Here is a 14,796-nt window from a genome sequence, read left to right as displayed (position 1 = left end):
CAGCCGACGGACAGCCAGACGCAGTTACCTGCCTGCCGCTGTGGGTGAAACGGATGCGGACTAAATATCACCTTGCTGTATGCCCCGCAGCCTCCTGCTCAGCATACTAAGCATTTAAAAAGGTAAGTCCTGTTCATTTATTCCCAAAGTGAAGTATGTGTGGAGGACTGAGTGTTTAGAAATATTGCAGTTCTAAAGCTTCTTGTGGCTTTATATATAGCTACCAACATGTTATGAGTGTACAAAAGATAATTTGTAGACTGAAATGACTAAATGATGTCATGCTTTCAATTAAATGATGTCATGCTTATTTCTGTAAACCAATTTATTAATTTATTTAATTCACTCCTCACTCAAACTCACATCTCGCAGTCTACTACTATGGGATATAAAATAATGACTTTGGTGCCAGTAGGTTGTTTTAAATTATTTCTAGTGAAAGCACAGGGCCATGTTTAAATCAGAGCAGATGGGGGGCAGTAATATAGTGCCGTTGTGGTTCTGAGGGTTTTGTTAATTCACATGGATACTGATGGTGTCCTCTTAACTAATTGACTATAAAGATAGTGGGAGAAAATGGTACCTTGTTTAACGATTACCTCTTGTGTTATTATATTGAATCCAAGCTTGGGTATTCATATATTCAAACACCAATAAATAATATAGAATTTTCATGTTGCCTTCTGTCACAGTTGTCCAGTTTATCCTAATGGCGGACCATGGGGAGTCAAGGAATCACTACTGGTTTTGCTTCAAAGCATGTGCAGTTATTATTCTGCTCATTGTCTTCTACCATACAGGTATTGGGCTGTAGGTGTTTCTCAGCATAATGATTTTCTGCTTTCCCTACTTTACACCAGAATCTGGTCTGGCCCTATGTCTTATTATTATTTATTATGAATACAGTGTTTGATTAAAAAAACAAACAAACATGTTTTTGGATGTAATAATCATTTGTGACAACTCTGACAAAACATGTTAATGTATCTAAGGAGAGTTACTGGGTTTAGCACATTGTACGTCATTTATGATACATGCACATAATGAGACTACTAACCTATGACCAAGAACAAGTCCTAAAAAACCGTTACATGAGCAAGTATGATGTCCTTTTGTTTTCAGTTCTGCAGAATAACTCTTTGAGCACCATGGAAAAGAGAGAACTGCTGATATCAACAGGTACGCGGCAGCATGGGTGTTTTATTCACATTTAACTGTGATTGGTCCAGATTCCTCACATGGTTTTGTTCATCTAATAAGGTAGGGTTTCCCCTGCCCTCCTTTATTTATTTCTAACATAGAACGGGTTAAACTGAATGCTTGGCTTTTTATTCTCGTTTTATAAGTTAAGTGCCACATTACTGAAACAGGCCCATGTGTGTTTCCATGGGAAAAAAGGGCTGGAATATATTATCCATGACCAAAGCATTCCGTTAATTTTAAATTACAATGTGGTTTCTCTTCAAACAAAAGTAATTAAAGAAATATTTCTGGTTATAGTCAACTAATTATTGTACGTAAATTCATGTTTGTTTCATTATGTCTGCAAAAGATAGCAAAGAGGCAATTCGCTCTCTTAAATTGGAGTCCCTGCTGCTTTTTTTAAAATGTATATTAATTATTCATGAATGCATCAAAATAGCATCTTTCGTTCTTTCTTACTTTTCTTTCCTAGAGATACCAGTAGAATATATAGATCCAACTTCAATTGATCTCACTCCCCTGGTCAACACATTAATTAACTCTACGCAATCAGGTAGGTTGCCAAAATACAATCAGTTATATAAATGCATTAATATGATGAATCTTTAATGTCATGTAGTCAGTATTGAAAATGCAGAATGCCATGAAATCATTTCATAGGCATTCTACCATTTTATAGAGTTTCCTTGTTGAAATCCAGATATCATTTAATCATATTGAACAAACAAGGGTCACTTTGCGCATCAGTACAGTTTAATTTTCCATAAAGGATCAGTTAGCGTTAGGATCTTAGGATCAGTTAACGTAGCAATATATTCATGTAACGTGGAATTATTGAATATTATAATAATATTATAATTATTCATTAAATATTTAAAGTATTTAAAATCCAAAATAACTTACCTATCAACATGTATTTCTGGTTTTGTATCATGAAACTAGTATCTACAAAAAAGTGTGTTTCATAATAATCTTGTGATTTATAATAGACCAAATATAGTCATTTGCATTACAAAATATACTCATGCCTTTTTAAACACTAACAATACATTCAATGAAAAGGGAGATATATTTAGCAGAAGTTGTGAAATGTATCTACGGACATTGCTGTATTTTAATAAACTAAAAAATATTTATTGTCTTTTTCTTAGGGTCACAACAACTCTTCTCCTTATTGAGTGTGACTTCCCACAGTTCCCTGGCTCTTCATAAATTCACTCTACTGGTGTATAACAGTAAGCATCAACCTACACTCTTACTATTTCAGGACATCCTAAATGTCAGATAATTGAGTAAGCTTTACTGGTGAGCAGTGGAGTGAAAAGCACCTGGCATTGCATGTTTGAAGCGGAGTGTGCAGTTTTCTGTGCTCTCTTAATAATTGTGAGTCTTTCAAATGCAATTTGACATCCCATATATGGAAAATATAGGTGTACAAAGATTCAAGAAATGAGTGTTAACAAATACATATGCATCTGTCTTCCTGTCGCTGTTTTCACCCATCCTTCCTCACTCCCTCTATCACTCCCCCCCCTCCCCAGAAATGTTATTTTTATGCATTATAAGAAGAATGGAGGAGGAAGTGGAAGGAGAGTGTGTGACTGAGGAGGAATGTCCTAAGAACAAAGTAGATCTTAATTATACAGGTTTTCATGTTTGTCATAGTTTGGCATCCTGTGTCATGTTGTATGTTTCCGTAATGATTTAGATTACAGCTCCCTAATAAGATATAAATTACTCATAATTAGATAGTAACAAAAACTGTTATGTAGCAATATGGCTGCTTTATTTGATCTCACATGTAGTTATGGTGTAACTGTACAAAACGATCAATTAGCTATTGTACCGTTTTTGCCTTATTACCATTGTACTATCACCATTAGAAATAATTAATAATTGTTCATATGTATCTACATGATACCAGATCAGTAAAGTGTAATAATCACTGTAATATATGGAAATAGTTTTAGAAATGAGTGATTTATAGAATATGCTCACTTCAATTTACAGGTCTGGCATATGAACTTATTAACTACCAAAATTATTTGTGAACGAGTTGTCTTCATTTTACAGATGCGTTTTCATGTAGATACATATTAAAAATGGTTAATTGTTGGTGATAACTATTGGTATTTCTATGGTAATTAGACACAAACAGTGCAATAACTGATTGATCATTTTGAAAATGTACACCATAACAACATGTAAGATCAAATAATTCATATTCCTGCATAGTTATTTTTCTGTTATTAATTAGAAGTAGTTCATATGTTATAAGGGACCTGTAATTTAAAAAAAAATCTTTTTTAAAAAGAGCTTTGGTCATACTTTGGAATATGCACTCCATGTTTGGATTATCCACAAAAATAAGTATAACTTCTTCTGCTCAGTTTCAGATTTCAGGAACATAGAGACCAAGTCATTTCCAATGAGATTCTGTTACTGTGTAAGCAACAAGACAAATGATCTAACAGGTAAACAGAAGACAGAAATAATGAAAATTATATTAAAGTATAAATCTTATATGACATATTATTGTTTTTAAAATTAATTAAAAATAAGAGACAACTGGAATAATCACATTTTAAATGGTCCAAAATGTGCATTGTTTGATATATGAAATGAATAATCAAGTAAATGCCCCATTTAACAAATGCTTAGAACATCCATCCGAACACTTTTCTACCAAGCACACATCTTCACAAGGTCACCAACATGAAATGTCCCTGAGATTAATGTAAACAAATGTTCTGCACTGCTAGCAATTCAGCTGTCTGATTAACTTCCAGCTTTTAACTCCTCATTAGATTTCACAGCCATATTGCTGGATGTAATGGGAAATTCCACCAGCTACCTTCAAGAAATATTCAAGTCTAGTTCCATATTATCAGGTGAGCAGGTCATGAGCAGCAATCTGTTTAACGGATGAACTTCTGATGAAAATTTAAGGTTTAGTGGACTGGACTAAATTCTATTTTTTAAAGCCTTTCATGTAAGTTCGTCCTTAAAGAAGAGTTTAATTGTTTTTATTCACTGTTGCTTTTTCATTTGAATACAGTGGGCCAGAGTAACAATTCAGAATGCACCTATATCTGCGTAATGGCAGGGAAAACTGGTGAGTGTCACCATGTTACTTACATGTTATCATCATTTTCACTGTGGCAGTAATAAGGAACATACGTACTTCCAAGTGTTTCGGTCGGTAAATACACCCTGTCGTGAGTGCAGGCCATCACACTGCTAATGTGTGTCTGCTAATAGCGGACAGTGACCTACTATTTGTAGACAATGCCTGCTGGCTTTGCTGTGCTTTCGTACTCTGGGCTTTTTTTGCAGGAGTGCTTTGTTTTACCACGACATCAGTGCCCTCTAGTTGCAGTCTTGGTACCTACAGCATAACAGTTTCGCGGTGGGAGACTTGTCTCTCGGATGACCAGAGCACATGTGTGGCCTGTGGTGTGGGTCACTGGGTACAGTTGGAGGAACTGTATGGAAGTCTCCCCACCCTCCACCCCCTTGCAAAAATAAATAAATATAATAAAGACCAACTTGCACTGAGGAGATGGAACTCTCTCCTAGTCTTGTATTTTTTTTTTCAGCTGGCGCTTCACTATACGGGTAGCATGTGCACTTGTGCTTGATTCATGAACCAAATACACCACTGTGCCCTATGTGGTTCACTTAGAAGCTTTCAATCACAGTCATTATAATGTCTTTCAATGGCTTGTTTGCTCTATTCTGTCTGAAAAAGGAAAATGGAATAACCAAGGTAAATCAGGCCAAAAGTAGCTCCTCACCTTCAAAAAAAAAAAAAAAAAACACACAAAAGAACTCAAGTTGCCATTGGACCAGTAATGGGCCCTGATGTTTTCATACGGCAGTTAAATGGTTTTCCTGGATAGTTGTATACGGTGTGTGATGGTGCGAGGAAGGTTTGTAGGTTGGCTTCTTCTTATCAGCCTGCTGTGCTTTTATTGTTCAGACAGAGACCTGTCCCAGCTCTGGGAGATGGAGTCCATCAAGCCTCTTTTTAATCAGACCATTACTGCTGATGTCCACAAAGGTAATTTCACCCTGTCTGCTTCTGCACTGATAACACCCACACACACACACACACACACACACACACACACACAGCTCTGCCCTCCAGCATTTTTTTGTTCTACAAGAAATGATGAGAAGAGGGAAATAAGCCTCTTGACATTTAATACTCAGTTTAGGGAACAGATCAAAAGTGGTTACCGCATGATGGGTCTATTCATGTCAAGAAACTTCCTTATCAGTTTCAAAGAATAGTATCTCTCTCATAAAAGGCTGCCTTTAAGAAATAAACAGTGCTGCTTATTCAACTTGCCTCCCTCTCTTCAGGCAATACGTCAATACCAGAGTCACCCATTGGTAAGTATCAAGCTGCTTTGTGCATATGTAAGAACCATCCTTTTACCTTACAATGGTATGTCAGTAAAATATAAAGACATGTATATTGCCTGGCAGTATGGTACCGTGAATAAGAATCTGGGCTTAAAACCACCAGACTGAAATTTCATCTGTGAGTAAAGTGTTTACCTTGAATTGCTAATCGTTAACAGCTGTATAAATGGATATGACCCAACATGGTAAGAAAAAAAAGAAAAAAAACACAGTAATATGGGAAATATGGATAATATGTTTGCGGACTTCTAAACTGGTTATTGTAATTTAATATGATATCATGCATATAAAATGCATTTTCTGTTTTTAATATATCTGGTGGAAATTGATGTCAAAATAATATCAAGAGACAATTCTTTTATCAGAAGCATTATTCCCACATGGTTACATTATTATCACTGCAATGCAACTTTTACAGAATGCATGATTGCAGAAAATTGACAGAAAACAAAAAATATATGCAGTTATTTAAAAACTGCCACAGTTATCGTTTCATCTTGTCCTTAAAGACTGGCACCGTTTGCCGACAAGTTCAGGCACCATTTCCTCAACTGACATCAGTCAAATACAGACCAGCACAATTCACGGCACTTTGTCCGGTGAGTCACCATATACAAAATGTCAGCAAATGGAAATGCTTGCTATGTTTACAGTGTGGTGTAAGATGAAGAACACTCAGTGCAGCTCTGCATCAGCCATGGATGATGTTTTAGAGGTCGACTGGAACTCAACAGGGATACCAGAAATTAAACATTAGTCATTTGGCGGCCAATAGGATGAACCATATTATAAAATAGTGCATTTTGTACACTGGCAGTAGTGCATAGGGTGGTGTCCCCTAATTCATGATCCTCAATATTTAATACAACTAAGGACTGCACTGACCTTCTTATTTCCATTTTAAACTCTTTTGAATGCCTTCATTAAACATGGAATGTGAACTGTGTTTAACCTCACAGTAATCGCTTCATTTATTTCATTCACGTACCAGCAACGACAACCACAACCATCTTAAGAACCACAGCCAGAATGGCGACTCAGTCACCACTCAGAGAGAGGTCAGGTAAGCTGCAGGCCATATTCTAAATGAGTATACCCCTCTTCAATGTCCATGTCATGATTCAAACGTAATGTTATAGCATTACTTGGAAACAGTCTATGCTTATATTGCTCAGAATACTGTCATGTTATTGTGGCCAGTAATTTGAAAATTCAGGTCACAAATTACCCACTGAGTACAGTATTGTATTGTACTCAGTCACCAGATATGTAAGAATTCCACTACTTTCAAGAGATCAGTTGCGTCCAGATGTGAACATAAAACAATCCTTTCTCCAGAGAGAAGAGGCCGCTATATGATAGATATGTGCCACAATCGGGGAGGATGTGCAATATGACTGGACAGTCATAGCATTATTTTCCTCTGTAACAACCTCTGCATCCATTGTCAAGGCCAAGTGTTTGCATGAAGTAGCATTACACATTAAATCTGTCGTTAGATGCCAAACAGAACACCTTTACTCTGTGCAATATTTTTACCAAAATCAAAAATGCTTTGTCTCCTTAAATTTCCAGAAATATTGTAGTAGCAAGGAGGAAAATCTAGAGTGAGTTCTGGAGTATATTTGGATGTATAATCATGATAAAATGCACTCCATAAATTCAGATAGCACAGACAGACAGCTTCTGTTTCATTCTCCTTGCTGTCTGTTTCATGTGGTTTTCATTTTCTTTGCTATGACACTTTAACACTAGTTAGTCAGATGTAGGCAGTCAATAATAGTTACCACCCCTTTTGAGCTGAAATGTAAGGTGTTTTTTAGATTAGCCTTCTCACTGCTAGTCTAAATATAATGCAGTATCGCTGCAATACATATAATAGGCTGGCTCATTGTAGAAACGATCCAATGGATTGATACCTGCTAACAGGCCGACAGCTAAGTTCCCATGGCGTCAAGGTAATTGTGACCAATGCCACCCCTGCCCCTCTGCCCAGAGCAGACTCAATTATTGTTGCTTATACGTGTCTAGGCTGTAGGGCCTATCATGCTTTCACAGTCAGCTCTTTGATGCCAGACTATTCTGTGTCCCTGTTCATTTAGCTCCTGGAGTTGTTTTCTCAGTGTGAAACCATGATGTGATTTTTCTTTCAAAAGTCACCCCATGCATTCCATCTTAAAATTAAATGTCACAGGTGGGGAAAAGCATTATGGGAATGGCTGAGAATATGTGCTCCAGCCAGCACACTTTCTCCTAGCACAAATCAAACCCTATCTGTATCATTTGATTTGCAGATGGCTGAAAGCTGCAATTCAATTTCAACCACAGGGAAGAGCAGGAAGGTACAGAGTGATAGTAGCCATGGGAACACACCCGGCCAAAAGCATAGAGATTTCACAGTATGTGAACCCTAAAACCTAATTTTATCCCTAGGAGGTCTCTTAAGGAACTGATTTTACATTAAACCCCTGAGGTCTACCTCATAGCCGGTGATGAAAAAGGGGGGATATGATATTTAAAACAATGGCGTCAGCAACCTGAACGCGTACACAACATACATTGTGTTAGGGTACAAATCTTTAGCCATAGATCTAATTAGAAGTCCAGCTTTATTGTTGTAGCTAACTAGCTAGGTGGCAGGCCAGGTTTACTTGACACCTATAGGTTTGTGCCTCATAACAAGGCTAAAAGCAACTTAAAAGTCTATACATTTCTGTAAATCTTTTTTTGTGGGAAAACTGACATGCTGCCACTTGGTACACACATATTTATGAGCACGGAAGCAAACATGAGTTTTTTACTGGGGCTCTAATGACTGAAGAAGATGACATTTTAATCCCACCAGACACAGTCTGCAATAATTAATGTGCTGGAGGGAGAATTATCTGACAATCCCCTGAAAAAGACTCTGGACTATCATTCAGATCAGTAAGTTTTTTTTTGCAGCAGGCATCATGGAGTTATTGTCACATAGTGCCACAGAGATGTGATTGTAAGAAGCTAGTCAGCATACCTATAAATACTAAGTGATAACACAGCATTAAACAAAAATAAAAAAATAAAATAAATAAATAAATAATAATAAAAATTGAACCACTGCAAAATATGAATATTTCTTTTCATTTTCAGCATGGTCAAAAAGCAGCTCCCAAAGTCTGATACTTTTTGTTTATTTCTGGCCAGTAGTTTGTTAACAAGTCAACATCTGAACAATAGCAAAAAAAAAAAGCCCAACATTTTTTATTCTCTCATAAATACATTTGGGACAGTTCATTTCCACCAGCCTTACATGACTTTCATTGTTTAACTTAGTGGTTTCTAGAGGTTTCATTAATTAGATTACAGAGATCTGATTGTCTCCATATCTTCGCATTCTTCGGAGGGGATTCAGTTCTCTTGTTAACTCCGTTGTTGTGTCAATGTAAGTGTTGTAATGGGTTTGTATTTCATACTCGAACAAGCAATGCAACATCCTTATCACCATCATTGCATCGTCTGACTAAAAGGGTCTCAATATCTGTGAGAGCAAACTGGATTCATAGAAACAGAACAAATTATGTTCCATTGGCACATCTAAAGATAAGTTCAATTTCAAGTCTTGTTACACCATACTCAAAGATTTTACTGGTACAAGGGAAGTGCATCTTGATACAGGGGTAGACTGCCATTTTTGGATATGCTATCAATCACCTGAGATAAATCAAAAGGACTGCTACTCTAAATTATTGTGAATATGGACCAGAATGATGGCAAAAAGGACACTGAATTGGTGTTTTCTCCAAATAAATATATATAGTAAGGTTATAAACACAGCTGGCATCATGTGATGCCCGTAGAATGACAACTGCTTACATTTGCATTAAAGGGATAGTGTACTTCCTGGAGATATATATTATATCTAGTATATATTATAGATATATAATATATTATTTAAATTTGTCATGCTCTCGATCGGCCCATACAATTTTTGTTTGCAACAAATATATTTATATTTTTGCAAAAGTTTCTGACATTTTGCCCATTTTACACTAGTTGGTATAGAGATATTTGGTGGTATTTGGTACATTTGTGAGTTTGGTCAAACTACCAAGTATTTTGTAAATATTTTTATTTCATAATAAGACAGCTACCGAAAGCTTGTTACAGGTGTTGCATTCAAAAGACATCAAAATCACATTCCCCATATGGATGGGCTTGTTTTGTATACGTGTTCAAAATAAGAAAGGCTGCCATTTAAAATCAGCTCATTAATCAATACTGTTGCTGCTGTGCTGCTGGCCAGAGATACCATTTTTTTGTCTGAATTTCGTTCATAATAAGTCAATGTGAGTCAAGTGAATTTGTTTTCTAACTTATTATACATTTTTCAATATCATACAAACTATGCGGATGTCAACCCAAATTGATCAATATGCCTGCATTTTAAAAATGCCACATATTTTTTTTCAAGTGTTTTTCTGCTTTAAAAAATGCAGAATCCTGCATTAATTTGCAAAATGTCATCATGCTCACCAACTCCCTTGATACAATCCAGGCCAACTGAAAATAGTTATCCTCAGATACGATGTCAGCATGCCAATCGCTCTTTGAGCTCTCAGCCTTGGCTGGTTGCAAGTCATCATCTGTAAATTTAGGCTCTAATAAATACAATTTGGCTATGTAGCTAAAACTCTCTTTTGTTTCAACTTTCTGTAGGCAGCTTTGCTAATGTTAAGCATGCAACAACAGACACAGGCAGAGCAGTAGGCTACCTTCTGGCCAGATGGCTGCACCTAAACCACGCCCCATTAGTCCTTAAGATTGAGCAGCTTGAGTTGCTCGAGAATAATTTCCAACACAGTATAAAAATTGATATTCACATATACAAGTTGCTCTGGAGTAAATTTGTGTTAACTGGTGCAGGTGTATTTTGCTGCTGTAGAGAACCCCTGAATGCCCCTATACTAGCCACTGTAAATGGTATCATTGTACACAAAAACTGGTGGGGCCAATTGAAAACACACCCTAAAACTGAAATAATATCAACAACTCTCACTAATAATATCAGTAACTAACATTTTCAGGCAGCCTGACTCAAAGAAGGATCCAACTTGATCATATCCTTGCCATTCACGAGCACTGCGTAGCTGTTACATACAAAATTAGCACTAGATGGCAGCAGCGTCTTACCGTTTTTATTTTTTATTATATTATTTTTTTTTGTATGACAGATTTCCGTAACAAGAAGAATTATTTATATCTCTAGTTTTATGGTATGAAAATTCATTGATATTTTCCCATGAATATACTTCCATACCTGTTTTCCATTTTAATTAACCTGCACATTTTTTGAGGTGTGCACTTTATATCCTTGAAATTCTCAGGGGTTACGCTGTGACTTTAAGTGCAATGGTGTTTTATTTCTAGATGGTAATCATATTGCCATGCACCTGTTATCTTGTGAATGTTATCGAAATGAACAGGCTCTCTAGAAGATTGTGGTCTATGTAAGAAAAACTGAAGGAAACAGAACTGCAGAATTGAAAGATAAAAAAAGACCAGTTATTTATTTGTGAATAATGCACATTGAGAACAGACAGGAAAGCATTTCTTTGGCTTAAAATTGTCTTTTAGCTCGAAGTCAATAGCAAGGCTTATCAGAAAAGTTTTATTATCTTCTTGGTTAAATGCACAATTCTTGCACTTTGACAAATGTCTGGCCAAATAGGTTTTAAAATATTATTAACATCAGGGTTGAGGTAAATTTCATTTTGATTCAGTCAATTCATGGAATTGATGTTATCCAACCCTGATATTAATATAATAATCTATCAATAGCTTTGGTCAGATAATTGTTTAGACAAGTTAAACGTATATTGTACGAGGAAGTACATAAAAGCATGCTGTTGGCCAAAAGGAGCAGCTACTTTCTTCAACATACACTACTTACAGCCTGCAGAACCCTTGAATACGTGAGTCAGAGAGTGCCATTGGAGCTGAGTTGTATCTCTTCGCAGGTTGTCCGCGGAAGAGGCCAGGGCTAATGCACGTGGGCGGAGAGGACGAAGAGCTTGTTTCAGCCACCTCCTCCACCAGCACTACCGCTGTCAGTGCTCAGAAGCTGCAGTCCTGCTTGCTGGAGCTTTGCAAATTCTTCTCGCGGTGCCTCTGCCGTACCTACACCAAAGCCCGGACGAAAAGGCAGGTTGGACACCATCGCATTCGTGTCATCGCCACCCTTCACACACCAGCGCGTAAATGTATTTGACATAAGGGACCGATGTACTGGAATAGCCTGGTTTCCCACACAAGGCTGATAATTGGAATACCAGGGTTTCTGCTTGATTTGAAAGCCTAGAATATATCCCATAGCAGTGTACTTGGAATAGCTGGGCTTAAAGACAAATCCAGACAGCATTTTGGCCTATGATTAAATTGTATTTTTCATAAGCTGACATATAGATTGAAACATCATGTTGGCAGGCTCTCGATATACAAATATGCCATTATAGGATTGGTGCAAGACGTCACTGTACAGCATAAAATAGGTCATTACTGGATTCCCCTGAATGGTCAGAGATTTTTCATATCTTACAACCTTATATGTAAAAACAGGGAGAAGACAATGATTTCATTTAATTAATATGTAACAGCATTCATTTCAATATTCTTTCAGTTCCTAATTGTGTATTTCCTTGTGTTTATGAGAAATGAGATCACTAGACCTAACATGTAGCAAAGAAGAAGTGATATGATAGAAGTTGCATTTGTGTGTTACAGGTACTGCGTGGATACCCATCCCTGGTATGTGAAATACACCCCAGAAATATGCAGGAGATTTAAAAGAATCGCTTATTCTAAAAGTAAGTGGTGAGTGATTGGTCTTGTCAGAGCCAATCTGTGTCCACAACCTGTTGGACTTTGTGGCTGCTGGCAGCTTGAGCCTTATAAACACTCAAGCTGGTTAAACTAATATTTGTGATGCACATTTAAATAGAAGTTGAGAAAAAACATGTTCCACAAAGTATAATTTCATTTATTTCTCATTTGTCACCACAGAATACAAGTGTATTGTTCCCATGCATTAATTGGTCATGCTTAATGCTTAAAAGGCAAAGCAATTAGCATGGGTTCATATGACACTGCCAGACTCTGCTGTTCATGTCAGATGCTAAAATCACTGATCACTGATCAGAAGCCAATCTCATTAACCAACAGCAGCCATGCTGTGGCCTTAGGGAACCAGCTTGATGCACTAAAAATAGGAAAACAAATGACAGGGGCTCTTGGTTTTTCATTACAGATACAATTAAGGCAGCCATTTTTTGTGCTATATGGAAATACGAGTGGTGGCCTACCTATGTAGCACCGTTCGACTGGGCAGCCTTGAATGGACTTAATTGGTGGTTGTGAAGGCCAGAGCTTCATGAGCAGCAATGGAGAGAGATGTTATGTGCACATGAATTAATCAGTCTGTTCTCCTCACCTTCCTTCCGTCCTGTTCATCTCATGCTCAATGTCCTCTTCAGTCTCCTCAGTGTGCCTGTGCTGTGCTCAGTACTCTGTTGTTTACCCTTTTCTCTCTCTCTTTGTACACATACTGCTGCTCTTGATAAACCTGAGCACATCAATATCTTGGAATTATAGGATGCGATCAGCCCACAGCACAATTTTGAGATGTCATGCTTCAGAATTTTGAAGTCCAAATTCAAATCTTTTTACATGTTAAAAAAGTAACATCCAATGTTTAACTTGGTTGTTGCATAGCAAAATATCTCCTTTAATATAAACAATACCTATTTAAATCGCTGCAATTCTGAAAATGTTAGATAAATAATAACACTTTAATCCTGAACTGTACATCATGAGGGGGCTTCTGTGGAATTACCTGAGTTGAGTTTACTAAGAAGGCTCAAGAAGTCTGACATGGAATCAGGATTCCTAGGAAATGTGTCACCTTCTACAAGCTCACTCGTAAGTGCTCAGAGGACCAATTACTCTGCCTAAACCTGACACTCTACACAATTAAGGTGCCAAGATGGAGTACCATTTCGGAATGCGTGTGCAGAATTTCAACTCAAGAATCGGAGCAATATGACATCAAACCCATTACTGGTTGTAACTGCCTGTTAAGTGAACTCAAACATGACTAAACTAGTATGTTTGTACAAGCTTTTATTTTCTTTCATTATGAAAATCGTTTTCTCTGTTGTTTTTAGTGGGTTTTGGGTATTACAGTACATGAATGTTACTTGTTCTAAACCCTTCTACAATTGTGCTAATGTTTAAGTTATTCAGTTTGTGAGACCTGATCTTAGACTACGTATTTCGTCAGACAGTATGTACCTTGTTGCTCAGGTTGTGTGTTTTTTCTTTAATTGCTGTATATACAGCACAATGAACTTGTCACATTATTGTGTTGTACAGTGTTGAAATCTTGATCTTATGATGCATTATGTTATTCCTCCATGCAGACCTGAAGCAGAAGTGCCTGGCCAGAATGTGCACCAAGCTGTGATGCGCCAAACAAAGTTCTGTTTTCCGCGGAACATCCCTCTGAACTTCCAGATGCCACACTCACTGTTTGCCTTTATAAGCATGCTGTTCAATTCCATGTTCATTCGCGACTAGTTTCCTTGCTTTCGACCTAAGGTTTTCATAAAAAGAAAAGCATACTGCTGGACATGTGCTTTTTTTATAATGGGGATTACGTCTTGTCATCTTTCTGAAAATAAGTGCATTTCAATAAACAATATGGACGCAAGCATTTGTATTGCAGCATGATCACTGAGATTAAAAGTTAATGAGTTAAAGATTTTCCAACCATCAGACATTACAGATTCTCCTGATAGTTCTTTGGTACCAAAGACTTAATTGCCTAAAATTAGACTCAATTAAAAAGTGTCATGACTAATGGCTATGGCAGTGAAATGCCTCACCACAAAATGCTGATTTATCTAGCTAACAATCCCTGCTTCCCACTTCCCAGTGCTATAACCTCACCAATGGAATCAAACCCAACTATTCACTCAGTCTATGCTTTTGGTATTTTCAAAGAAACACTTCTGCTGCTATGAAATGGCTTTTTGTAAGGCAATGAAAAATACAATGAAAGCATGAATTAGATTCAGTTTATAGGTACACAATTATCATAGCATCTTATGACATTGGTTGCCCTGAAGC

General features: G+C 37.0%; 1 protein-coding gene across 1 annotated transcript; it reads left to right on the top strand.

Moving 5' to 3' along the window:
- Positions 1 to 1,134: 1,134 nt before the first annotated feature.
- Positions 1,135 to 14,732, top strand: LOC135260322 (HERV-H LTR-associating protein 1). Its single transcript, XM_064345566.1, has 13 exons — positions 1,135 to 1,179; positions 1,676 to 1,756; positions 2,355 to 2,438; positions 3,594 to 3,677; positions 4,011 to 4,094; positions 4,262 to 4,318; positions 5,186 to 5,266; positions 5,572 to 5,601; positions 6,144 to 6,312; positions 6,594 to 6,697; positions 11,631 to 11,814; positions 12,394 to 12,476; positions 14,088 to 14,732. Exons 1-13 carry the CDS (start codon positions 1,149 to 1,151, stop codon positions 14,129 to 14,131), a joined length of 1,116 nt encoding a protein of 371 aa, XP_064201636.1. The 5' UTR covers positions 1,135 to 1,148; the 3' UTR covers positions 14,132 to 14,732.
- Positions 14,733 to 14,796: the final 64 nt, after the last annotated feature.

Source organism: Anguilla rostrata, chromosome 8, assembly GCF_018555375.3.
Source record: "Anguilla rostrata isolate EN2019 chromosome 8, ASM1855537v3, whole genome shotgun sequence".
NCBI classification, from domain to species: domain Eukaryota; kingdom Metazoa; phylum Chordata; class Actinopteri; order Anguilliformes; family Anguillidae; genus Anguilla; species Anguilla rostrata.
Note: the sequence above shows the minus strand (reverse complement) of the source record. Positions and strands in the feature narration are given on the sequence as shown.

Bases quoted from the DNA above. Each gene is read 5' to 3' on its own strand.
- LOC135260322 (XM_064345566.1), top strand. From the start codon at position 1,149: ATGGAAAAGAGAGAACTGCTGATATCAACAG. The intron at 1,757-2,354 runs GTAGGTTGCCAA...TCTTTTTCTTAG, and splicing joins AATTAACTCTACGCAATCAG to GGTCACAACAACTCTTCTCC. The intron at 4,095-4,261 runs GTGAGCAGGTCA...ATTTGAATACAG, and splicing joins GTCTAGTTCCATATTATCAG to TGGGCCAGAGTAACAATTCA.